Source organism: Pseudophryne corroboree, chromosome 2 (genome assembly GCF_028390025.1).
Source record: "Pseudophryne corroboree isolate aPseCor3 chromosome 2, aPseCor3.hap2, whole genome shotgun sequence".
NCBI lineage: Eukaryota > Metazoa > Chordata > Amphibia > Anura > Myobatrachidae > Pseudophryne > Pseudophryne corroboree.
The window spans coordinates 1,038,520,101-1,038,547,901 of NC_086445.1; the positions used below are offsets into that span (position 1 = coordinate 1,038,520,101).

Genomic DNA, 27,801 nt, shown 5'->3' on the forward strand with positions numbered 1-27,801 from the left:
AGTGACAGGCGGCACACGGCAGTGTTACAATGTAGCGCCTATGCGCTCCATTGTAACCAATGGTGGGAACTTTCTGCCCTGCGGTTGACCTAAAGTGACGTCACCGCTGAGCAGAAAGTTCCCACCATTGGTTACAATGGAGCGCATAGGCGCTACATTGTAACACTGCCGTGTGCCGCCTGTCACTCAGTACAGGAGCACACAGCCGATCAGGAGGGTGCTACAACGTGGCACTCCCTGATTGGCTGAAGAAACCCACTTAGACATCAGTCAGAGTGGGTTTCTGGCATTCGGGGAAAGGAGTCCCATGTGAAAACATGGGGCCCCTTTCAGTGCGTGGCTCGGCTCTCCGTTTTCTTATTTTATGCAAGTACCTGGATTACAAATGGTTGCCCCGAGGACCCTGGGACCCTGGATCTGGTGAGTGTAATTTATTCAACAGGTACCCCTTGGATTCTACTGGAGAAGAGGACCGACCTGCGTGTGAACATAAGGTAAGTATGTATGTATGTTTGTGTGCATGTATGTAATAAATCTTTACTTTCACGGTGTGTGTGTCTTGTCTTTTTTTGGGTATTTTTTTAGTAGTAGTACTACTACAGGTACCAGCGGGCCCGTTTTTCCGTCGCATGCTGGTACTTGTGGTTCTCCAAGTACCAGCATGCGGGGGAGGCTTGCTGGGCCTTGTAGTACTGCTACTAAAAACAATATCTTTTCATTATCACAAAAGGCTATCAGCCTCCCCATCCGCAGCCCATTGGATGGGGGGGGACAGCCTCGGGCTTCACCCCTGGCCCTTGGGTGGCTGGGGGGGGGGGACCCCTTGATTGAAGGGGTCCCCACTCCCCCAGGGTACCCCGGCCAGGGGTGACTAGTTGGATTTTTGATGCCACGGCCGCAGGGCACTATATCAAAGTGACCCCCGGCTGTGGCATTATCTGTCCAGCTAGTGGAGCCCGGTGCTGGTTTTAAAAATACGGGGGACCCCTACTCTTTTTGTCCCCCGTATTTTTGGAACCAGGACCAGGCGCAGAGCCCGATGCTGGTTGCTTAAATATGGGGGAACCCCTGTCATTTTTTTCCCCATATTTCTTCAACCAGGATCGGCTCAAAGAGCCCGAGGCTGGTTATGCTTAGGAGGGGGGACCCCACGCAATTTTTTTTATGGATTTTACAGTGTTTAATTTAAAAAAAAAAAAAAAAAATGAACCCCAGCACGGATCACACAGATCCGGCCGAGATTCATTGTAAAAAAGTCGGCAGTGTTTTGCTAATCACTGCCGTAAAAATAAAAATAAAAACACGAATGACATCGACATCGGAACAAAAGAAAAACCCGAATACGGCAGCTTAGTAAATCCGTCGTAACAAATTCAAAAAGTTGCAGTTTTGCACTTTCGATGTCATTCGTGATTGAACTTTGACCTGAAACGGGAAAATACGAATGTTAGTAAATTTACCCCTCAGTCTAGAAACTGTGCCCGAGGAGACGACATACTTCGAGAGAAGGAATTACACAGATAGCGGCGAGATTCATACCAGCTCACACAACACACAAATCCGGCCAACATGTCGGAAAACTCAGCAACAGCTGAAACAGTACTGAAACAGTAAATAACGCAGAACTTACCTAGGAACCAGGCAGTACTGAACTATAAAACCAATGCAGGAAAACAAAGCGCTGGCACGGGCGCCCAGCATCCTCTACGGACTACGAGAAAAGGATTTACCGGTAGGTTATTAAAATCCTATTTTCTCTTACGTCCTAGAGGATGCTGGGGTCCATATTAGTACCATGGGGATGTACCAAAGCTCCCAGTACAGGAGGGAGAGCACGGAGGCTCCTGCAAGACTGCTTGACCAAACTTGAGGTCATCAGTGGCCAAAGTATCGAACCTGTAAAATACAGCAAACGTGTTCGAACCAGACCAAGTAGCAGCTCGGCAAAGCTGTAAGGCCGAGACACCCCGGGCATCCGCCCAGGAAGAACCCACCTTACGAGTAGAGTGGGCTTTAACCGATTTCGGACACGGCAATCCTGCCGTAGAATATGCATGCTGGATAGTGAATCTGATCCAGCGTGAAATCGACTGCTTAGAAGCAGGACACCCAATTTTCTTGGGATCATAGAGGACAAAGGGAGAGTCAGTTTTTCTATGACGAGCTGTCCTCTTCACATAGATTTTCAAAGCCCTCACAACATCCAAGGCCTTTGAAGCAATTGAGGAGTCAGTAGCCACTGGCACCACAATAGGTTGGCTGATATGGAAAGCCGATGCAACCTTAGGCAGGAACTATGGACAAGTTCCGCCCTGTCTTCATGGAAGATCAGATAAGGACTTTTACAAGATAAAGCCCCCAATTCCGACACGCGTCGGGCAGAAGCCAAGGCCAAAAAAGTGACCGCCTTCCACGTGAGAAACTTGATGTCAGCCTCCAGTAAAAGCTCAAACCAAGCTGATTGTAGAAAATGCAACACCACATCCAGATCCCAGGGAGCCGCTGGCGCCACAAAGGGAGGTTGGATGTGCAGAACCCCTTTCACAAAGGGAGGTTGGATGTGCAGAACCCCTTTCAAAAAGGTCTGAACCTCAGGGAAGACAGACAATTGTTTTTGAAAAAAGATAGACAAAGCAGAGATTTGGACCTTGATGGAGCCCAATCTCAGGCCCATATCCACTCCTGCTTGCAGGAAAAGGAGAAAACGGTCAAGGTGGAACTCCACCACAGGGAATTTCCTGGATTCAAACCAAGAAACATATTTCTTCCAAATACGGTGGTAATGTTTAAACGTTACCCCCTTCCTAGCCTGAATCGGGGTAGGAATAACCTCACTCGGGATACCTTTCCGAGCTAAGATCTGGCGCTCAACCACCATGCCGTCAAACGTAGCCGTGGTAAGTCTTGATAGGCGAACGGCCCCTGCAGTAGCAGATCCTCCCCAAGAGGTAAGGGCTTTGGATCTTCCAGCAGAAGATCCAGCAGATCCGCATACCAAGCCCTCATTGGCCAGTCCGGAGCAATGAGGATTGCCAGAACCTTTGTTCTTCTTACCAGCTGAAGAACCTTTGGTATCAGATGGATGAAGTGGAGGGAACACATACACTGACGTGAACACCCACGGAGTTACCAGTGCGTCCACCGCCACTGCCTGAGGGTCTCTCGACCTGGAACAGTACCTCCCCAGCTTCTTGTTGAGGCGGGAGGCCATCATGTCTCTGTGAGGAACCCCCCACCAACCGGTTACCTCCTCGAACACCTCCGGATGGAGGCCCCACTCTCCTGGATGGAGATCGTGTCTGCTGAGGAAGTCTGCTTCCCAGTTGTCTACTCCCGGAATGAATATTACTGACATCGCTACAGCGTGCCTTTCTGCCCAGAGGAGGATTCTTGACACCTCTGACATTGCAGCCCTGCTCTTCGTTCCGCCTTGTCGGTTTATGTAGGCCACTGTGGTCACATTGTCCGACTGCACCTGAACAGCCCGATCCTGTAGAAGGTGTGCTGCTTGCAGAAGGGCGTTGTACACGGCCATTAGCTCCAGGATGTTTATTGGGAGAAGGGATTCTTGTTTCGACCACCTTCCTTGGAAGGTTTCCCCCTGAGCGACTGCTCCCCAACCTCCTAGACTTGCATCTGTGGTTAAAAGGATCCAGTCCTGAACTCCGAACCTTCGGCCTTCCAGAAGGTGCAGAAGTTGTAGCCACCAGAGGAGTGAAATCCTGGCTTTCGGAGACAGGCGAATCCTCTTGTGCATGTGTAGGCGAGAGCCCGACCACTGGTCCAAGAGGTCCAGCTGAAAAGAACGAGCATGAAACCTGCCGTACTGCAGAGCCTCGTAGGCGGCAACCATCTTCCCCAGAAGGCGGATGCACTGATGAACCGACACCCGGGTAGGCCTTAAGACATCCCGGACCATTGTTTGAATCACCAATGAATTCTCCACCGAGAGAAATACCCTCTGCACTTCCGTGTCGAGGATCATTCCCAGGAAAGACAGCCTCCTTGTCGGCTCCAGATGAGACTTTGGAAGGTTCAGGATCCAGTTGTGCTTCCGGAGCAGCTGCGTCGTGAGCGCGATGGATCGCAACAACCTCTCCCTGGACGACGCCTTGATCAGGAGATCGTCCAGATATGGAATTATGTTCATCCCCTGTTTGCGGAGGAGAACCATCATCTCCGCCATCACCTTGGTGAAAATTCTTGGTGCTGTGGAGGGGCCAAACGGCAGCGCCTGGATCTGATAGTGATCGTCCAACAGTGCAAACCTGAGATATGCCTGGTGCAGCGACCAAATGGGAATGTGGAGGTAAGCATCCTTGATGTCTAGAGACACCAGGAACTCCCCCTCCATTAGTCCTGAGATGTCAGCTCTCAGAGATTCCATCTTGAATTTGAACTCCCTGAGATAAGGGTTCAAAGACTTTAAGTTTAGAATAGGCCTTACCGAACCATCCGGTTTTGGTACCACAAAAAGGTTCGAATAATAACCCTTGTTCCACTGCTGAGGTGGAACTAGAACAATGACCTCTGACACCACCAATTTTCTGATGGCCTCCAGAAGAATTGTTCTGTCTGCCAGCAGAGCTGGCAAGCCTGACTTGAAGAAACGGTGAGGTGGGGGATTTTAAAACTCCAGTCTGTACCCCCTGGACACTATATCCAGTACCCAGGGGTCCAGGCCAGACGACACCCAGACGTGGCTGAACTGCGGAGTCTTGCCCCCACCTGACCCTCCTCCAGGCCTAGCTGTCCCGTCATGAGGAGGACTTAGGCGTATCAGAAGCGGGCTTCTGGGTTTGGGAACCTGTGGGAGCAGGTTTCTTTCCTTTGGCACGACCACCTCTGAAGAAGGTGTTCGACGGCTTGTTTTTTCTTGTTGTTTTGACGTGGCTGGTGTAAAGGGCTTCTTCGTAGCCGGCGCAGCTGAGGGGAGAAAAGTAGTCCACGCATCCAACGCCTCCCCAAAGAGAGCCTGACCAGTATAGGGTAGGCCCTCCGCGCTCTTCCTGGATTCCGCGTCCGCAGACCATTGGCGCAGCCAGAGACCTCTGCGAGCCGAGACGGACATGAAGGAGATCCCCGCAGCCATGGAACCCAGGTCCTTCATGGAATCCACCAGGAACCCTGCAGAATCTTGAATATGGCGTAAAAATACATCAACGGCACCCTTATCCAGCGAAGTCGACTCCTCCTGCAGAGTGATTGACCACCTGGCAATAGCTTTTGCAATCCAAGCACAGGCTATAGTAGGCCGCGGAAGCCGTGTAAGCGGATTTTAGTGTAGCATCCACCTTGCGATCTGCTGGGTCCTTCAACGCGGTAGATCCCGGGACTGGTAAAACCACCTGTTTTGACAGCCTGGAGACAGAGGCGTCAACCATCGGCGGAGACTCCCACTTCTTTCTCTCTTCCTCTGGGAAGGGAAAAGCAACCAAAACCCTCTTAGGGATCTGAAATTTCTTTTCTGGAGTTTCCCAGGCATTTTGCAAAGATAGCGTTTAATTCTTTGGATGCCGGGAAGGTGAGGGGGGGCTTCTTATTATCTGTAAAGAAGGCATCCTCCACCTGTTCAGGAGTTGTGTCAGAAATATGTAAAATATCCCTCACAGCTTCAATCAACTGCACCCCCTTAGCCAGTGATGCTGTCCCCCTCGACACATCCCCGTCACCATCTGCAGTGTCAGAGTCGGTGTCCGTGTCATCCTGCGTAAGCATTGCAAGTGCACGTTTTTGAGACTGTACCGCAGGGGATCCCGAGGAAGCAGTATGAGACCACACAACCATAGAGGATTGTAGGACCTGAGTGGCATGCTCAGTACTAGCAACCCTATCAGAAATCTGAGAAATAGTCCCCCTCAGAGAGGCTAACCATTCTGGCTCTCTAGCTGGGATCTGCGCTACAACAGTGCAATCCTGATTACATGGTATGGAGTCTTCCTGGGAAGACAAATCCTCTACATGTTGTCACACACACCAAACACCCCACAAACACATAGGGTATTGGGTAGACAGAGTTTCCCCCCAAGAATGGCAGAGAGACACAGAGATTGGAGCCAACCCACACACAGCGCTTTTAGAGGGATAGGGAGACCCTAACCCGCGCTGACTGTGTCCCTTAATAGGTGACACAGCCTATTATACTGCCTCCCCCCCTTCTACAACCCCCTGGTACCGTACAGATAGCTGGAGTTGCACTGGAGGGACCTGGACATCCACTAGAAGTGATTGCAGGCAGGAAAAATGGCGCTGAACGCTGCTGGGTCTGCTCTGAGGTGAAGATCCGCCCCTTCAATGGCGCTGTCTTCCCGCTCTTGAAGATTATACTGGCCTGAGGAATTTTGTGCTGGCTGAGATCCACGGACCCGACAGGCTGGAAATGGTCAGTGTAGGGTACCTTGCTGGCTCAGGGCGCCCCTCACTGTGCCGCACTGCAGTACCACTGCGCCGTCCGGAAGCACGGTTAATACCGCGCTAGCACCCTTATGCCGCCCTCTTCACACTGACCCCCCCGCTTGTAAGGGGAGAAAGTGACTAACTCGCCACATTTCAGCTCATTGAGGGGGTGGCGGCTGGCTGCTGGGGTGAGCATTCCCCTGCGGCGGGGAGCGATCTGTCCCCTCTAGAGCTCAATGTCCAGTCAGCGGAGGCAGTGGCTCAAGACCCCGCAGGGCGGACACTGCTACCCCCCTCAGTCCCTCGATGCAGGGAGGCTGTTGCCAGCAGCCTCCCTGTAAAAAAACAAACTCTAAAGAAACTTTTCTAAAGAAGCTCTGTAGAGCTCCCCTAGCTGTGACCGGCTCCTCCGGGCACAGTTTCTAAACTGAGTCTGGTAGAAGGGGCATAGAGGGAGGAGCCAGCCCACATTATTAAACTCTTAAAGTGCCAATGGCTCCTGGTGGACCCGTCTATACCCCATGGTACTAATATGGACCCCAGCATCCTCTAGGACGTAAGAGAAATCAGGGGTAACGGTATACAGAACATGTAAGCAACACTGATACCAGAGACAGCGGTAACGGTGCTGAGTATTTAGGATAACAGCGAATGTCCGGGGTAACGGTATACAGATTAGAGTAAGCGGCACTGATACCAGAGACAGCGGCACTGATGCCAGAGATAGCGGTAGTGGTGCTGAGTATTTAAGATAACAGCGGATGTCAGGGGTAACGGTATATAGAACAGAGTAAGCGGCACTGATACCAGAGACAGCGGTGCTGAGTATTTAGGATAACAGCGGATGTCAGGGGTAACGGTATACAGAACAGAGTAAGCGTCACTGATACCAGAGACAGCGGTGCTGAGTATTTAGGATAACAGCGGATGTCAGCGGTAATGGTATACAGATCAGAGTAAGCGGCACTGATACCAGAGACAGCGGTGCTGAGTATTTAGGATAACAGCGGATGTCAGGGGTAACGGTATACAGAACAGAGTAAGCGGCACTGATACCAGAGACAGTGGTGCTGAGTATTTAGGATAACAGCGGATGTCAGCGGTAATGGTATACAGATCAGAGTAAGCGGCACTGATACCAGAGACAGCAGTGCTGAGTATTTAGGATAACAGCGGATGTCAGGGGTCACGGTATACAGAACAGAGTAAGCGGCACTGATACCAGAGAGAGCGGTGCTGAGTATTTAGGATAACAGCGGATGTCAGGGGTAACGGTATACAGATCAGAGTAAGCGGCACTGATACCAGAGACAGCGGTGCTGAGTATTTATGATAACAGCGGATGTCAGGGGTAACGGTATACAGATCAGAGTAAGCGGCACTGATACCAGAGACAGTGGTGCTGAGTATTTAGGATAACAGCGGATGTCAGGGGTAACGGTATACAGATCAGAGTAAGCGGCACTGATACCAGAGAGAGCGGTGCTGAGTATTTAGGATAACAGCGGATGTCAGGGGTAACGGTATACAGATCAGAGTAAGCGGCACTGATACCAGAGACAGCGGTGCTGAGTATTTATGATAACAGCGGATGTCAGGGGTAACGGTATACAGATCAGAGTAAGCGGCACTGATACCAGAGACAGCAGTGCTGAGTATTTAGGATAACAGCGGATGTCAGGGGTAACGGTATACAGATCAGAGTAAGCGGCACTGATACCAGAGAGAGCGGTGCTGAGTATTTAGGATAACAGCGGATGTCAGGGGTAACGGTATACAGATCAGAGTAAGCGGCACTGATACCAGAGACAGCGGTGCTGAGTATTTATGATAACAGCGGATGTCAGGGGTAACGGTATACAGATCAGAGTAAGCGGCACTGATACCAGAGACAGTGGTGCTGAGTATTTAGGATAACAGCGGATGTCAGGGGTAACGGTATACAGAACAGAGTAAGCGGCACTGATACCAGAGACAGCGGTGCTGAGTATTTAGGATAACAGCGGATGTCAGGGGTAACGGTATACAGATCAGAGTAAGCGGCACTGATACCAGAGACAGCGGTGCTGAGTATTTAGGATAACAGCGGATGTCAGCGGTAATGGTATATAGAACAGAGTAAGCGGCACTGATACCAGAGACAGCGGTGCTGAGTATTTAGGATAACAGCGAATGTCCGGGGTAACGGTATATAGAACAGAGTAAGCGGCACTGATACCAGAGACAGTGGTGCTGAGTATTTAGTATAACAGCGGATGTCAGGAGTAATGGTATATAGAACAGAGTAAGCGGCACTGATACCAGAGACAGCGGTAGCGGTGCTGAGTATTTAGGATAACAGCGGATGTCAGCGGTAATGGTATATAGAACAGAGTAATCGGCACTGATACCAGAGACAGCGGTGCTGAGTATTTAGGATAACAGCGGATGTCAGCGGTAATGGTATACAGAACAGAGTAAGCGACACTGATACTAGAGACAGTGGTGCTGAGTATTTAGGATAACAGCTGATGTCAGCGGTAATGGTATACAGAATAGAGTAAGCGGCACTGATACCAGAGACAGCGGTAGCGGTGCTGAGTATTTAGGATAAGAGCAGATGTCAGGGTAACGGTATACAGAACAGAGTAAGCGGCACTGATACCAGAGACAGCGGTAGCGGTGCTGAGTATTTAGGATAAGAGCAGATGTCAGGGTAACGGTATACAGAACAGAGTAAGCGGCACTGATACCAGAGACAGCGGTAGCGGTGCTGAGTATTTAGGATAAGAGCAGATGTCAGGGTAACGGTATACAGAACAGAGTAAGCGGCACTGATACCAGAGACAGCGGTGCTGAGTATTTAGGATAAGAGCAGATGTCAGGGTAACGGTATACAGAACAGAGTAAGCGGCACTGATACCAGAGACAGTGGTGCTGAGTATTTAGGATAACAGCGGATGTCAGCGGTAATGGTATACAGAACAGAGTAAGCGGCACTGATACCAGAGACAGCGGTGCTGAGTATTTAGGATAACAGTGGATGTCAGCGGTAACGGTATATAGAATAGAGTAAGTGGCACTGATACCAGAGACAGCGGTAGCGGTGCTGAGTATTTAGGATAAGAGCAGATGTCAGGGTAACGGTATACAGAACAGAGTAAGCGGCACTGATACCAGAGACAGCGGTGCTGAGTATTTAGGATAAGAGCAGATGTCAGCGGTAATGGTATACAGAACAGAGTAAGCGGCACTGATACCAGAGACAGCGGTAGCGGTGCTGAGTAATTAGGTGTATGAGTAGACTTCCCCAGAGGAACATGCTGTACGGTGCTACCGACATGTAGTCTCAGATACATAGGGAATCTAAGTTGGTGCAGCGGCACGGGGTTGCGCACATGCAGTGAGGACGCGGTGGCCATCTTGGTATAGACACCCCATACACGATGTGATACAGCTGATGCATCTTTAGACGCCACTACTGTTCGCACCATCGAAGATTACTCCAGCCCTATGGCAGGTGCAGATTTCTGGCCTGAGTATGGCCTCCAGCCTCCAGAGTGGATGATTGAGTGTCACTCCCATAACACACCCATAAGATGGATCATCTCAGTGCGTCTGTTTAGCCACCTCCCAGTCACCCAGGAACATTCAGCCCTTTTCCAAGACATTTCTCATACTGTGCGTCTCAATACCAGGAGCACTTTTGCGCATCCCCATTGTGTAGGAGTTTTCAGTGGGTTTTGCGCATACACAGCAGCAAGAAAATCGCTCAACTGCGTGAACATCGGCCTTGTGTGCAGCTCAGCATCAGCGTCTATTTTTGGCTTCTTTTAAAGACGAGGCCCCTACCACTATACAGTATATAACACCAGAATATAACGCAGCGCTTATACCGAGAATGGTTAATAACTCACATCAGTCTCAGGGGATCTTACAGCTGACATTCTCTATCTCGCACAAATACACAATAGGGCTGGGTCTGCCAGAGGCCAATTAGCCTCCCATTATGTTTTTGCACTATGGGAGGAAACTGGAGCACCCGAGGGAATCTGTGCTAACACAGGAAGAACGCAGAGATCTGTAGTGTAACATACATAAATAAAGACTTTTCATACAATCAGACCAATCACTAACGGTGTAATATTTATTTATTAACAGTTTCTTATATAGCGCAGCAAATTCTGTTGCGCTTTACAACTGTATGTCCTGGCCTGCACCTCATGCTGTGCCAGTTACGGTGGTCATTCCGAGTTGATCGCTAGCTGCATTTGTTCGCAGCGCAGCGATCAGGCAAAAAAACTGCAGTTCTGTGCATGCGGCGCAATGCGCACGCGTGACGTACGGGCACAACGAACGATGCAGTTTTGCCCAGGGTCTAGCGATGCATTTCAGTCGCACTGGTTGCCGCAGAGTGATTGACATGAAGTGGGCGTTTCTGGGTGTCAACTGATCGTATTCAGGGAATGTTCGGAAAAACGCACGCGTGCCAGGAAAAACGCAGGCGTGGCTGGGCGAACGCTGGCCGGGTGTGTGACATCAAATCCGGAACTGAATAGTCTGAAGTGATCGCAAGCGCTGAGTAGGTTTTGAGCTACTCTGAAACTGCACAAATTTTTTTTGCAGGCGTTCGCACTTCTGTTAAGCTAAAATACACTCCCAGTGGGGGGAAGCATAGCGTTTGCACGGCTGCGAAAAACTGCTAGCGAGCGACCAACTCGGAATGACCCCCCTACATGCACCTAATTCAGGTTGGATTGCTATTGAGACAGAAATTTTGATCTCCTCAATCCTGCTTTTGCTATAAAAACCGCATGTGAAGAGCCGCCCAGAAAGGTAAGACGCCCACTAATGCATTCCCAAATTTGCGCATGCATCTGCATAATTGCGATGCATACGCAGAAACCGAGAACCTTCGACCATCATCGGCAATACTGTTGACCCATGCCTACGCAGGATATACGTGGCTGCAGTTGCAGCAGTGCCATGTTTTCAATTGCAGCTGATGTCAGATGCACGCCCCGTAAACGCCCAAAACACACCTGCGTTTTTCCAACCACTCCCCACAAAAACGGACACTTCCCAGCAAACACTGTGCAATCGCAGATTGCTGGCCCTGCGATCGTACTGCATTCACATTTTGGTCGCAGCGCATGCACAGTCCTCAGATAATCAACCAATCTGCGATTATGCTAAACTGCAACTGAAGCTGAATAAGGCCCAATATATAGTTCCAGACCTCACCAGAACGGGGGAGGTGTGAGGCATATGGATACAAGGAGGGGGAACCTCACTCTGGAGTAATGCTAGCAGTATACTAATGTACTTTTCCATTAATGTCATTTCCAGATCAGTCCCTGGATCTACAGTAACGTGGCCAGCAGACATGGGCACCTCTTGCCACCCACACACTGGCACAGTGAGAGTTCTCTTTCTGCGGGCTCATAGCGTATTGTAGCGGAGCTTGCTCCATGCTGAAGGGTCGGGGCACGTTGGGACAGGTGATGTACTGGGAAGAAGCTGCCTTGCAGCAAAGTGTCCTGGAAATTTTATTGAGATGACAACAATGAGCGTGTATTTTCCAGGTGTCCTAGATGAGAGGCGGCTCAGGTTACGGCAGCAGTCTGATAAATTATGCAGACCTGTCGCTCGGATGGCAGCAGGTGTTTATCCTGATGAAGTGACGCTTCCCTCCATGACACTGCGGCAGCCGCTGTCACACAGATGCACCGTCTAAGGGGAGATTTGCTTATTTTGATGCGCTGCAGGGTAATTTAAGAAACAACGAAATACATCTGGTAGGAGATTTCCCTTCATACGTAATTGCAGATATGTAAAGATTAGGAAAGTAGGGATATTTTCAAAATATGGATAACACTTTCTCAGTCCAATATACCACCCGACAACAGCCAATATGAGATATCTACCCTTTGTTACTTCAATCTGACCATAGTTTAGGGGTGGTCATCGACTGATCGTCAGCAACCATCGATGGGTGCCAACTAAGGTCAATGGTTTTACCATTGATGTTGGGGCCCCGATGGTTCACTATTACAAACAGGTCCGTACAACGCGTTTCGGTCCAAAGGACCTTTCTCAAGAACAGACACCGGCCCTCATTCCGTTCGGCCAGCCACTCCCCCGATTCTCCAGACACTCCCGCGTTTTATCCTGGGACGCCTGCGTTTTTCCGCACACTCCCAGAAAACGGTCAGTTTCCGCCCAGAAACACCCACTTCCTGTCAATCACACTCCGATCACTTCAACGATGAAAATTCTTCGTTCGGACGTGATGAAATCTACTAAGTTTTGTGCTAAAGTACCATGCGCATTTTTGCCTTAATCGCTCCGTTGCGAAAATCGGCAACGAGCGAACAACTCTGAATGACCCCCACTATCCGTTCTTGAGAAAGGTCCTTTGGACCGAAACGCGGCTTTCACCAGCTATTTGTGGCAAGTTCGTGGCTTATTCAAGCTGCCCCTTAAAATGTATACCTATCTCAGTGTTTAGTGTGAATTATGGGACTAATTCAGGTTAGATCGCAGTAAGCGATCCAACCGCAATTTTTGAGAAATTGCCCGTCCTGAGCATGCGTCCACATTTTCTGCTGGGGGGGGGGGGGGCAGGAAATGCGATTGACTCTGCCTGTCAATCAGGCAGTGGCAGTCGTGGGGCGGGGAGGGGGGGCGGGCAATGCTCCGTTTCCAGGGAGGAGACGGAGCGTTGCTGAGTGCGGCATGAACGGGGGCGGAGGCGGCCAAAAGGGGGCGTGTGTTGTCGGGGGCATGATCACGGCGGCTGCATGACGTGACACGCTGCCGCGATCGCGAACATGGCGGCGGGACTCCTGCGGGCGCAGCTAAACTGCGCTGACAGGAGGCTTCCACATGTTTCTGCTAACAAGCGCCTTGAGTCCTATTGGAGAAAGAGCGCTATATAAATAAAATTATTATTATTATTATTATTATTAGTAGTTTTCGTCTTCTCTGCACATGCTCGGCCACAGACTCCTGACCGCTAAGTTCATGTGCCTGGAAAAACTATTGATGGTTCAACTACTGATTACTTTCCGGCATTGATGATAAACCATCGACCAGCAATGGCATGTGCTTCGTTGTACAACCATACCACAACTTTCAGCAGAGTTCTACTGAAGATCTATGGGTGGTGGGTATACCTCTCAACTTTAAGTACGTCTGTAATCAGGATGGGGGGTGGCCGCATGATTGTGGGCCTGTTGGGAGGCGTGGCTGATGTCAGTACGGTTGGCAGGTACAGTGGAGTAAAATGCATTTGTTTTCAAAGATTCACTTGGTATTCGGTGTTTCCCAGATTGTAGTAACGGGGTGATGAAGTAACGGGATGATGAAGAGGTTCCCTGTAGGATGTATGGTTGGAGCACTTTTAGAAGGGTTATGCAAAGTGTTGTGGATTGGAGTCACTTTATTCCATTACAATATACTAAAAGGGCAAAATCACACGCCTACATTCCGGCCCGTATCTGTAGAAAGGACACACAGGCCTGGGGGCAGAACAACAAAGACAACACTCCACCCACTGAGAACATCATTAATAATGTATTACTGCATATAGAAAACTATTGTAAATACATATATATATTATTAATTGTGTTTTACAGAGCTGCAACACATGGGGGAAGGGTCCATGAAGCCCTACAAAATGTGTCCAGGGTTGAGGAATATAGATCTGGGCGTGTGGGATTATACCTGACGGCCAATGCTGCTCTCTGAATGGCTGCCGGCCAATGCTGCATGCTGAATGACTGCCGGGCAATGCTGCATGCTGAATGACTGATGCCCAATGCTGTATGCTGAATGACGGGCAATGCTGCGTGCTGAATGGCTGCTGGGCAATGCTGCATGCTGAACGACTGACGGCCAATGCTGCATGCTGAATGACTGACGGCCAACGCTGCATGCTGAATGACTGACGGCCAACGCTGCATGCTGAATGACTGACGGCCAATGCTGCATGCTGAATGACTGACGGCCAATGCTGCATGCTGAACGGCTGACGGTCAATGCTGTGTACTGACAGGCTGCTGGGCAATGCTGCATGCTGAATGACTGCCGGGCAATGCTGTGTACTGACAGGCTGCTGGGCAATGCTGCATGCTGAATGATTGCCGGGCAATGCTGTGTACTGACAGGCTTCTGGGCAATGCTGCATGCTGAATGACTGCTGGGCAATGCTGTGTACTGACAGGCTGCTGGGCAATGCTGCAGGCTGAACGACTGACGGCCAATGCTGCATGCTGAACGACTGATGGGCAATGCTGCATGCTGAACGACTGATGGGCAATGCTGCATGCTGAACGACTGACAGGCAATGCTGCATGCTGAATGACTGACAGGCAATGCTGCATGCTGAACGACTGATGGACAATGCTGCATGCTGAACGACTGACAGGCAATGCTGCATGCTGAATGACTGACAGGCAATGCTGCATGCTGAATGACTGACAGGCAATGCTGCATGCTGAATGACTGATGGCCAATGCTGCATGCTGAACGACTGACGGCCAATGCTGCATGCTGAACGACTGACAGGCAATGCTGCATGCTGAACGACTGATGGCCAATGCTGCATGCTGAACGACTGACAGGCAATGCTGCATGCTGAATGACTGACAGGCAATGCTGCATGCTGAATGACTGACAGGCAATGCTGCATGCTGAACGACTGATGGCCAATGCTGCATGCTGAACGACTGACGCCCAATGCTGCATGCTAAACGGCTGACGCCCGTTGCTGCATGCTGAACGACTGACGGCCAATGCTGCATGCTGAACGACTGACAGGCAATGCTGCATGCTAACGACTGACAGGCAATGCTGTATGCTGAACGTCTGACAGGCAATGCTGTATGCTGAACGACTGACAGGCAATGCTGCATGCTGAACGACTGACAGGCAATGCTGCATGCTGAACGACTGACATGCAATGCTGCATGCTGAACGTCTGTCGGGCAATGCTGCATGCTGAACATCTGCCGGGCAATGCTGCATGCTGAACGACTGACGGCCAATGCTGCAGGCTGAATGTCTGACAGGCAATGCTGCATGCTGAATGACTGACAGGCAATGCTGCATGCTGAACGACTGACAGGCAATGCTGCATGTTGAACGTCTGCCGGGCAATGCTGCATGCTGAACGTGTGACAGGCAATGCGCTTTGGAGTAATGGAAATAGTATCAGTTTCATTTCCTATGGCCAGAATGCAGAACCTTTCTAGTCTAAACATTGTAAGCATGCTGTGTGACACTGACAGCATCATTCACCATAGACAAAAAAAGAAGAAGAGAGAGCGCAAGCAGACTACATGTACATTTGAACAAATTTATTCATAAAATAAGTTAAATCACAATCAGTTAAAAAGTGACATTAGTTAGAACTAATAATATATTCAATTCAACAAAGAATCCACACTCGGCATATGATATATAATAGTCCCACAGTACTAGTGCACTAGTAAATGATGCAATATTCGGTATACGTTCTTTGTTAGAACCAATGATCCATCAGTCTGGTGTGATTAATGGTGGCTGATAATTTGATATGCAAATTTTTAAAAAAATATATAGCACTTTAGAAACAGTTCCAAAATGAATGTTTTCCTTTATTCTATATAGTAGTGATATTCTTGCTATTGGATAAACCGGTTTGGTAAAGATATCATACTGAAATTAGGTGAAGTAAAGTGCATGAGCTCCGTCTGTCACTCTCTCACTGTGACTAGTATCCGGAGCTGAATTGCTTACCGCTTCCACAGATGTCCCAGCGGTACTGACCATGAACCGGGCGCCGCTCTTTCTAGCGGCTCGACCTCCCGTTCTCCTGCCGGACCAGTATGGCAGGATATCTCTTTCACTGCCGCCTCCAAAACGGATCGCTGGTGCTCCAGATGATTTGAGCACTGTAGAATGAATCAAATGAAAGCCACGGTCCCCGTATAGCAAGCGGGACCAATGCAGGTGGCTACGGAGCTGGTCAATCAATTCTGGCAGAGATTGAGGGTATAGAATAAATAAACTCGTAGGACTGACGAGTGCCTGGATCCTTTGAGCCCTGACGCGTTTCTCGACCGACAACACTGGTCGTTGAAGTACTTCAACCCTCTGAGGAAACGACCAGTGTTGGATCCAGGCACTCGTCAGTCCTACGAGTTTATTTATTCTATACCCTCAATCTCTGCCAGAATTGATTGACCAGCTCCGTAGCCACCTGCATTGGTCCCGCTTGCTATACGGGGACCGTGGCTTTCATTTGATTCATTCTACAGTGCTCAAATCATCTGGAGCACCAGCGATCCGTTTTGGAGGCGGCAGTGAAAGAGATATCCTGCCATACTGGTCCGGCAGGAGAACGGGAGGTCGAGCCGCTAGAAAGAGCGGCGCCCGGTTCATGGTCAGTACCGCTGGGACATCTGTGGAAGCGGTAAGCAATTCAGCTCCGGATACTAGTCACAGTGAGAGAGTGACAGACGGAGCTCATGCACTTTACTTCACCTAATTTCAGTATGATATCTTTACCAAACCGGTTTATCCAATAGCAAGAATATCACTACTATATAGAATAAAGGAAAACATTCATTTTGGAACTGTTTCTAAAGTGCTATATATTTTTTAAAAAATTTGCATATCAAATTATCAGCCACCATTAATCACACCAGACTGATGGATCATTGGTTCTAACAAAGAACGTATACCGAATATTGCATCATTTACTAGTGCACTAGTACTGTGGGACTATTATATATCATATGCCGAGTGTGGATTCTTTGTTGAATTGAATATATTATTAGTTCTAACTAATGTCACTTTTTAACTGATTGTGATTTAACTTATTTTATGAATAAATTTGTTCAAATGTACATGTAGTCTGCTTGCGCTCTCTCCTCTTCTTTTTTTCTTCCAATTGTTTAGGGTGTGCTAATACCCTTTTCCCTTGAGAGCAGCGGGCAGCATTTTCAACCTAGGCTCAGTAGGGCGCTTTTTCTTTGTTTTTTCTTCCATTATTCACCATAGACACCTGGCAATATAGAGCTCTTCTAACCTTCCCACTCCCAGACAGCAGAAGCCTCTCCCATGTCATTAGGACAGTGCACTGATGGTCACCAAAGCTGTGATTGCAGTGTTTCCAGATGGCCCTGCCCTGTGTGTGTATCCACCAATCCATACTGCGTGTCTGCAAAGCAAGGGTGTCAGGATGTCAGTCACTCTGCATCTGCTCAAATATAAAGCATCTTCCATTAACATAGCCGTCTTCTGCAGAGGGCAATACACAGAACAATGTATATTTTGTTAACTATAACATTTTTCAGCTTTGTATATATATTTCAGCTCTGTAACACAAAGGCTTTATTATATATTAATGTTACTTACTGCCCGTACTTGCTCTTTCATTTATTACAAGCATGAAATAAGTAACGAGAATGAATATTTGTCACCAGAGTGACTATTCCAAAACGTCATTCCGTGAATTTGCTGACGGGAGACGCAGGACTGGTTGGATACAGTAAATGCTATAGGAGGACGAGCACTGAGCATCAAACTTAAGAGGACAATGCAAAAAAAGACTTATGTAACACAATGTAGCAGCATCTATGAGAATAACGAAGCAGGGTTTTTTTTCATCAAATATTAATTACTCTAATATCTAAAATTAGGTATCATGATGAATGTTCTTATGTTTATTAGAGATGAAGGTTCGGATTTATTGAAAACCGAACACACTTGAACTTTGTGGGTACGAGTTGAGCAGAGTCTCGGCTCGGGTCATTCCGCCAAGTTCGTATATAAAACCCGGATCTCGCGTGTTTTAGATTGCATGTTGCTCCCTTGCAATTTCAGGAGCCATTTCACACTGGAAATGACTGGAAATGAATGTTATTGATGTTAATAATACCGTAGGAACAAATACAGGTTACACAATTTTAGCTGTTTTTATAAATTTTTTAAGAAATCCAGATCCAAAAAAACTAAAAACACTCGAGGGTGTTTTTGCCAAAACCTGACAATGATTTACAACCAAAACCAAAATGAAAGTAAAAACACGGGGGTCTGCGCACATGTATAATTGTTATTCAAGTGTTCTATAATCACACAAATGTAGTGATCCATGTCTCGCAGCTCTGTGTTGATCCAAGTCAGTGACTTGGGCTGTGAGCCTGACTTTCAGGGAAACGTGGCAGCAGTCACGTTGCATCTCCAGAATGATCTGTGAGTAACTAGAGCTGTGAGACACTCGGTACAGGTTCCAGCCTATTGCGTATTACATGAATAAGAAGTATTTTTAGAAATTAGTCAGAAGTGTGTGCCCAGGTTCTCCTATGACACGATCCAGACCTGGCCGTGTGCTGAATAAAATAATCCTCAGCTTTATGCAAATCACATCTTCTTCCTGATACCATCTGTCCTGGAGGTGTCATTTCCATACAGCCGAGGTACACTCACAGGCTTCCTACATGCCAAAACCTCCTGATTTGCGTGGACTAGTCCACTTCTACACTATGGTGCTATTTCCTTTATTTCTATTGTATTAAATATTAACTGCACCATATAACTTTCATATACCACGTGTTAGAGATGACCTAGCGTTAAGTACAGCTGGGGAGTTTAGTGCTTGTACACATTCCCCCTGATTCTCTCACTGATGTCCACATATAAGCAACTATGAAAAGTGCTCATCTAGTATTTACAGGACTACATAAACCTGTAGCCAATTAGAGCATTAGAACATTCACAGAACTAGACTGACCTGCAGCCAATCAGAGCATTAGAACAATCACAGGACTAGACCAACCCGTAGCCAATCAGAGCATTAGAACATTCACAGGACTAGACAAATCTGTAGCCAATCAGAGCATTGGAACACTCACAGGACTAGCTTGGCCTGTAGCCAATCAGAGCATTGGAACACTTACAGGACTGGCCTGGCCTGTAGCCAATCATAGCATATGAATACTCACAGAACTCGAGTGACCTGTAGGCAATCAAAGCATTGGAACATTAACCGGACAAGCTTGGCCTGTAGCCAATCAGAGTATTGAACACTCACAGGACTAGCCTGGCCTGTAGCCAATCAGAGCACATGAACACTCACAGGACTAGAGTGACCTGTAGCCAATCAGAACATTACAATGTGCACTCTACATGGCAACAACCATGAACTGCAATTAAACAGCAACAAAATAAATGAGAGCATCACTCACTGAAGCTCACAACCTGACTTAGGGGCAGATGTAACAAGTGTTATCACTGGTTGCTAATCATATATGGTGCTCCAGCCAATCAGCTCCTAATTGTCATGTTTCAATTATGTGACAGAAGCTGATTGGTTGGATCACCATTTAAGATTAGTAACGAATGATAACAAGAATATCACTCTTTGTTAAATCTGCCCCTTATAGGTCCTACACACTTGGCGATTACACTGAGCGATATGAACGATCTCGTTCATTAATGAACAAGATATTGTTCATATCTTTCAGTGTGTAGGCACCGACAATGAACAATGCGCAGCCCCGTGGTCGTTCATTGTTGGTGCTGGCTCGTTTCTACATGCAAGTCAATATGGATAATATCGTCCATATTAGCATGTAGAGCTATCGGGCCGGGTGACATTAGGGAGTGAAGAAACTTCACTCCCCCCATCACCCCCGTCCCCCGCCGTCAGGTCGACCGTTGGCCGTATTGGCCGTCGGGCAGCTCAGCCAGTGTATAGGGCCCTTTAGTGTCTGCTATTCTCCAGAAACTAAAGACATAGGGGCATTAATTACTGGCTCTTAGACTCAATAATTCTACTTTCATATTACTGCTTAATACAGCAATAGGAAGTTACACCTGAATGTATTAGGAAACACATGCAGGGACCAGGGCTCCGAAAGGGCTCCCTGCGGTATGCTCAACGTGAAGTAATAGCTAACACGATCACATGACCTCACCTACAGGAACCGGCAGCGGCAGCGCAACTGTCTCGTGACTGCGTATGTGCAAGGAGAGAGTGTCGGGGAGGACGGATCCCTCTCCTGTGCCCAGTCATCTTTTCCTCCCGCCTCCCTCTTCTTTCCCTGAGAGCAGACAGTAATTCCTGGTGCGGAACGCGGCTGCCCCCGAGGACTGAACAGTTTCCTAATCTCAGAAGAATTATTTCTGCAATGTCAGCAGTGGTGTCCCCTGTATTATCTGCTTATATATGAGAACAGTAAGGAGACAGAGGTAATTTAATTTACTAGATATTCACAGCAAGAAAACAAAATCCCCACTGGGATTGGCTTGTGGAGCACTGGGTAAAATACATGCCCAGTGTGGTGGTGATACTCAGTGGGTTCTGTCTTCCTACAGACAGCCCCACAGCGCTTGTTACTGGTCCTGAGAGCTTAGACTCTGATTAGCATGCGATTAGCATACTAGGGGCTGATTAGCATGCGATTAGCATACTAGGGGCTGATTAGCATGTGATTAGCATACTAGGGGCTGATTAGCATGTGATTAGAATACTACAGGCTGATTAGCATGCGTTTAGCATACTAGGGGCTGATTAGCATGTGATTAGCATACTAGAGGTTGATTAGCACACTAGGGGCTGATTAGCATGTGATTAGCATACTAGAGGTTGATTAGCATGTGATTAGCATACTAGAGGCTGATTAGCATGTGATTAGCATACTAGTGGTCGATTAGCATGTGATTAGCTGATTAGCATGTGATTAGCACACTAGGGGCTGATTAGCATGTGATTAGCATACTAGAGGTTGATTAGCACACTAGGGGCTGATTAGCATGTGATTAGCATACTAGAGGTTGATTAGCATGTGATTAGCATACTAGAGGCTGATTAGCATGTGATTAGCATACTAGTGGTCGATTAGCATGTGATTAGCATACTAGAGGCTGATTAGCATGTGATTAGCATACTAGAGGCTGAGTAGCATGCGATTAGCATAGGCTGATTAGCATGTGATTAGCATACTGGGGGATGATTAGCATGCGATTAGCATACTAGAGGCTGAGTAGCATGCGATTAGCATAGGCTGATTAGCATGTGATTAGCATACTGGGGGATGATTAGCATGCGATTAGCATACTAGAGGCTGATTAGCATGTGATTAGCATAGGCTGATTAGCATACTAGGGGCTGATTAGCATGCGATTAGCATACTAGAGGCTGATTAGCATGCGATTAGCATACTAGAGGCTGATTACCATGTGATTAGCATACTAGAGGCTGATTAGCATGTGATTAGCATACTAGAGGCTGATAAGCATGCAATTAGCATACTAGAGGCTGATTAGCATGCGATTAGCATACTAGAGGCTGATTACCATGTGATTAGCATACTAGAGGCTGATTAGCATGTGATTAGCATACTAGGGGCTGATTAGCATGCGATTAGCATACTAGAGGCTGATTAGCATGTGATTAGCATGCCAGCCACTCTACTGGTCAGAGTTTCTCCTGTGCCAATGGATGCAGGGAGGGTCAGAAAGGCGCTAAATAATGTTTTGACAGCAGAATATCTATGATGCAGTAAGTGCAGCATTTCCAATGGACTTCTAGGAATTGGTACCCACGCGTTTCTTAGCTTTAGAAGGCTGCAGTTTCCTGGTCAGAAAATCGGTGTTCTAACGTTGCCCTTCGCCTTTTATAGTATTATAATTTTTCACATTTTTATTAAAATGTGTTACATAGTGCCAGAGTATCGAACATCACTTTACAACTGTGAGTAAACAGCGCAAGAAAACAAGTAAGTTCCACACACGGGTAAGAGATACATGTACACTCTACCAGAACTGTGCAGTAATTAGTGAATAAAAACATGAATAAAATAAACATTCACACATTCATATGAAGTTAGGGCATATGTGGAGCTGAAAAGATTTTAAATATGCTGCTAGTGAGTGTCCACTGAGGATCCCGGACTGGAACGCTGAACCAAAAGTTCCCTGGGGAAATGAGTTGAAATACAGCTGGTTTTACCCGTATATGCGGAGGCTTCCAAATGCTTTTGAAAAACAGCAGGCAAGCTGTATCACTTGTATCCAAGCTGGGTCTCTCCGAATGGTGCTGTAGTGTGTATGTCCCACAGGGAATAATTCCAAGGCAGATGTTCCAAGGTTAGATTCTGATGAAGCTAGGTGACCGTGCCTAGGGAAACGCGTTAAGTGTGAAAAAGCTGCTTAATACCAGTACTCCACATCATAACAGGATCCAGATATGGACTTATGCTAATCTAACCTTGGAACATCTGCCTTGGAATTATTCCCTGTGGGACATACACACTACAGCACCATTCGGAGAGACCCAGCTTGGATACAAGTGATACAGCTTGCCTGCTGTTTTTCAAAAGCATTTGGAAGCCTCCGCATATACGGGTAAAACCAGCTGTATTTCAACTCATTTCCCCAGGGAACTTTTGGTTCAGCGTTCCAGTCCGGGATCCTCAGTGGACACTCACTAGCAGCATATTTAAAATCTTTTCAGCTCCACATATGCCCTAACTTCATATGAATGTGTGAATGTTTATTTTATTCATGTTTTTATTCACTAATTAGTGTTTAGCAAATAAATACAAATGTTTTTTTCATCATCCATAGTTGTTTAATCATTTTAATTATTGGAAAGACAGCAAGCGCCAGCTCTAGTATCTTTTGTTGCAAAAACTCCTTTATTGGGACTGACAATCCCTTGCTGGCAGCTGTGACAGCGCGTCTGGAATTGCTTTTCTCAGAACTGTGCAGTGTCCGCACAAACTCCCAGGTAAACAAGTGACCGTCCCACATCCCGCACCTCCTACTGATATGGATTGGGCGAGGAGTGTGAGGACGCGATTCTCCACAAATTGCATCATAATGGCCCCCCACCTCCCCACTGCATAATCCCACTGTTGCTGAGAGCGGTTAAGCCTGTCGTCAAGACTGTTAAGAAATAGACCAACGAGGCTAAGATGAAGCTCCAGGCCTGCTTCGACTGCACGGAATGTGGGGTCTTCCAAGCCTCGGCAACCGACCTGAATGATCTGACAGACATCAGCTACTGTGAGGACATGTGTGTACCTACCAAGACTTACCGCATTTACAACAACAACAAGCCCTGGTTCAACGCCCAGCTCAGGCAACTTCGTCGGGCCAAAGAGGAGGCCTATAGCAGCGGTGACAGAGCACTATACAACCGAACTAGGAATTCTCTGACTAAAGGAATCAGGCTAGCAAAAAAGCAGTTCTCGGACAAGCTGACAAACGATCTCTACACTAATGACCCCGTATCTGTATGGAAAGGAATGCAATCCATAACCAACTACAAGAAAACACCGAAGTCTATCACCGTGCACCAGTGCCTAGCAGACAAACTGAACTACTTTTATTGCAGGTTTGCTAAAGACGTCCCCTGCGATCCAAACAATCACCTCTACGATGCCCCAAACACCGACGGCCAACTCCAGTCACTGCAAGTCGCCCAAGAAGAGGTGGAGGCATTGTTCAAAAGGGCCAAACCCAGGAAAGCTCCGGGTCCTGACGGAGTGTCACCATCTGCCCTAAGAGCATGTGCGGGTCAGCTCGCCCCCATATTCACCAAGATCTTCAACAAATCGCTGGAGCTACAGAAAGTCCCTTCCTGCCTCAAAAGGTCTACTATCGTCCCGGTCCCCAAGAAACCCTCTATCACGAACCTGAACGACTACAGGCCGATAGCACTGACGTCTGTGGTCATGAAAACGCTCGAGCGTCTGGTTTTGAATCACCTGAAAACTGTGACTGGCCCCCAACTGGACCCCCTGCAGTTCGCCTATCAATCAAATCGGTGTGTCGAGGATGCAGTCAACCTGGGCCTGCACTACATTCTACAGCACCTAGACATTCCCGGTACCTACGCGAGGGTCCTGTTTGTCGATTTCAGCTCGGCCTTCAATACAATTGTCCCCAGCATCCTCCACCCCAAATCACTTCGCCAAGGGGTTCCAGAAGCTACCTGTTCCTGGATAGTAGACTTCCTGACAGAAAGGACACAGGTGGTGAAAGCGGGGGAATTCACCTCTCAAGCGCGGTCCATTAGTACAGGTGCCCCTCAGGGCTGTGTCCTCTCACCCCTGCTCTTCTCCCTGTACACAAATGACTGCACCTCAGAGGCGCAATCAGTAAAGATCATATAATTCGCCGACGACACCGCCGTCATCGTCCTCATCAAGGACGGGGACGAATCGGCCTATAGACGGGAAGTAGACCGGTTGGCCTAGTGGTGCACCCACAACAACCTTGAGCTCAACCCCCTAAAAACTGTCGAGATGATAGTGGACTTCAGGAAGAAGTCATCTAGTGCACCTCCGCTAACGATTGCTGACAGTGTGGTATCGCTAGTGGACTCCTTCAAGTTTCTAGGGACCACAATCTCCCGGGACCTTGAATGGGGGTCCAACGCTGATGCCACTGTCGAGAAAGCGCAGCAGAGGTTGTTCTTCCTCAGGCAATTAAGGAAGTTCAACATCCCACAGAAGCTTCTGTTCCTCTTCTACTCCGCGATTGTGGAGTCGGTACTGTGCTCCTCGATACTGGTATGGTACAGCTCCGCCAGCGCGAGGGATAGATGCAGGCTCCAAAAGGTGGTCAGAACCGCAAAGAAGATCATCGGGGCCGACCTTCCCTCAGTCCAGGACCTGTACCTGTCCAGAGCTAAAAAGCGGGCAATGAAGATGGTAAAGGACCAGCTACACCCCGGCCACAGCATGTTTAACTTATTTCCTTCAGGCAGGCGTTACAGGGCCTTCCTCGCCAGGTCCACCAGAAGCCTCAAAAGTTTCTTTCCCCAAGCGGTCCGTCTGCTGAACTCCTGAACATTGACTGACTAGACGTACATGTAACTCACTTGTGTCCCTACGGTATACCTACCTGTATGACTTTACTTCCCCCCTCCCCTTCCACCTGCTTATCTGTTACCTTCTTGGCTGTTGTATAGCAAACCGAAGACAAATTCCTAGTGTACGCACATATACCTGGCCAATAACGCTGATTCTGATTGTGCTATGAGTGCGAGATTTACGGTATAATGAAGGGAATCGCATAAAGTGACATCATCTATTTGCAGCTGTAGATTGGGGGATGACCTAACACAGTTCTAATAATGTATCTGCCTCTGTCCTGTGCCTTGTAGTGCACCTGACCTGTATACAACCAATTACATCCACTGGACTTCCTTGCGGCATGCCTGCAATGACTGTAATTGGACAAACAAGACCGTCCGTGTGGAACTAGATAAACATTATCTGCCTCTACATTGGATTTCAGGCTGTATAACACAGACATTCCATGACAAATTCAGATTCATTTAGTGTTGCATTGGTTCTACACACAGCGGGCGCCCTGGATTGTTGCGGATCACACAACACACAGATCAGACTTCTAAACTATACGCAGCTCAGAAATAAATTGTGTACACAATGTATGTGACAGAGACACACTGAGCTTTCCTATGTACTACAGGCAAACTGCGTTCACCGGCATAACAGCTCCCTGGACGGAGGACTTACAGCAACTTTCCATCTGAGATCAGCACTGCTTACAGTCTAAAGAGACCCATACATCAGCAATCCCAGCTGTCTCACAGATACTGAGATTTTATTGTTTTTACACTCCATCTAATGTTGCCCATACACTAGCAATCTGCAGCCCCAATTGATCTGTGAAATTAAACATATTGAAAAACCTGATTTAACAATCCCAATCGATTTGTGGCCAAAATCTGCGATCTGTGAATCCCATACACTGCAGATTTATCCACACAATCATCTGCAAAACGTCAGATTGTCCCAATTGTTTGCGTGTGACTGGGCCCCTTTAGAGCAGTCCTAGACACACAATTTGGTCTTGTTTTGACACACGATGGGCATACGCTTACGACGGATAATATGGGCTGCACATATAATCAGAGGATGTGACATTCGACCCGCGGAACTATGAATCGCATCGTACCCACATGATGCAACGATCGAGGAGTCAAAATCGTGTATTCGTACCCGATATCGTCCTAGTGTATGGCCAGCCATAGACAGATAGATAGATAGATAGATAGATAGATAGATAGATAGATAGATAGATAGATAGATAGATATTACTCCATTATGTGACATTACCCAGAAGTTCCAGTCGGACCCCCATCCACTTGGAGACTTCTCCGTCCCGGAGCTGAGAGACTCCTCAGATGAGAGCTTGCTTGTATCGTCCGGATCATACTCATTCCCAGCCTGGAAATGGGATATAGCAGTAATACCGGTCACTCGCTGTCCTCACTCATAAACAACACAATACATAGAGTATACTGACAGCTCCATAACTGTGACTTATAGAAATGGGAAACACTGCAATATAATACAGATATAGCCTGTGTGTGTGTGTGTGTGTGTGTGTGTGTGTGTGTGTGTGTGTGTGTATATATATATATATATATATATATATATATATCATATGAGAACAGGAACTGATTGTAGCTTGTTAATTATTATTATATGAATCCTGGTATACCCCCCTGTGCCCCAAGTAGCTGGGGTTACTGTTATTACATACTGTATGAACCCTGGTCTCCCCCTCCTTTCCCCCAGAAGGCTGGGGATGTTATCCCTATATTAATGATTGGCATCCCCCTATACAGTGGGATCTGGGGTAACACTGTGACGCTGGACAGCCCTGGGGAACTGTGAGCTCTGTGGGCCAGGGCTCCCCCCAGCTCTCACCTCTGTAACAGCGGGCTGCTGCTCCTCGTTCTGCTCCGGCAGCCTGCTCTCTCCCCCGGCCGCGGCCTCCTCCATTCGAGCGGATGCTGAGGGTGCTGAGGATGCTGGTTGCTAGGCAACATGACACCATAACACCCTCTTCCCGGCAGCGGCTCCCATGGCAACCAGCCAGGGCCCGGAGGCTTCCTGGGAGCTCACGCATGCGCAGTGCGTGCAGTGATTAAGCGATGCAAGCAGCGCCCCCTGCCGGCAGACTGCGGAACAGCTCCCAGTGGTTCATGCCTGACAATCAGGATTACCTGGCACAGTGCAAACATGGGGATTTATACCCTGGATACTACTTCTCTTCCATCATATTAGTTTAACCATAAAAGCTTCCAATGTATTAGATTACTGCTTCAGCCTACATGTTGATATTGGGTCTGTTTCAGATCAAGGCCACTTTAACAGCATCGTAGACGGGCAAAGCAATGCATCCGGGCCCCTACACACCCATTCATGGTAAACAAATAAAAGAAGTTATAACGCGCCCCTCCTCAGTCCTGTGCCGTTACTCTCCGCATGATGCCATACAGTGAATGGCTGTCAGCTGTGACTAGAATACTTCCAGCTCACTATATTTGGGCTAATTGTGATGTTTCCAATCATTCAGGTCACTCTGGTCATTCATAGAGACTATCAA

At 47.9% G+C, this 27,801-nt stretch overlaps 1 protein-coding gene across 1 annotated transcript in view; it reads right to left on the bottom strand.

The window, feature by feature from the left end:
• GRAMD1C (GRAM domain containing 1C) overlaps nucleotides 1-27,274 on the bottom strand; it is a 302,062-nt gene extending 274,788 nt beyond the window's left edge. The window contains exons 1-2 of the mRNA XM_063956793.1: nucleotides 27,120-27,274; nucleotides 26,523-26,633 (exon numbers count right to left, since the gene is read on the bottom strand). Of these exons, the coding sequence (XP_063812863.1) occupies nucleotides 26,523-26,633; nucleotides 27,120-27,194 (186 nt within the window). The 5' untranslated portion in view covers nucleotides 27,195-27,274. The remainder of the gene's footprint in view (nucleotides 1-26,522; nucleotides 26,634-27,119) is intronic.
• Between the last annotated feature and the right edge of the window lie 527 nt (nucleotides 27,275-27,801).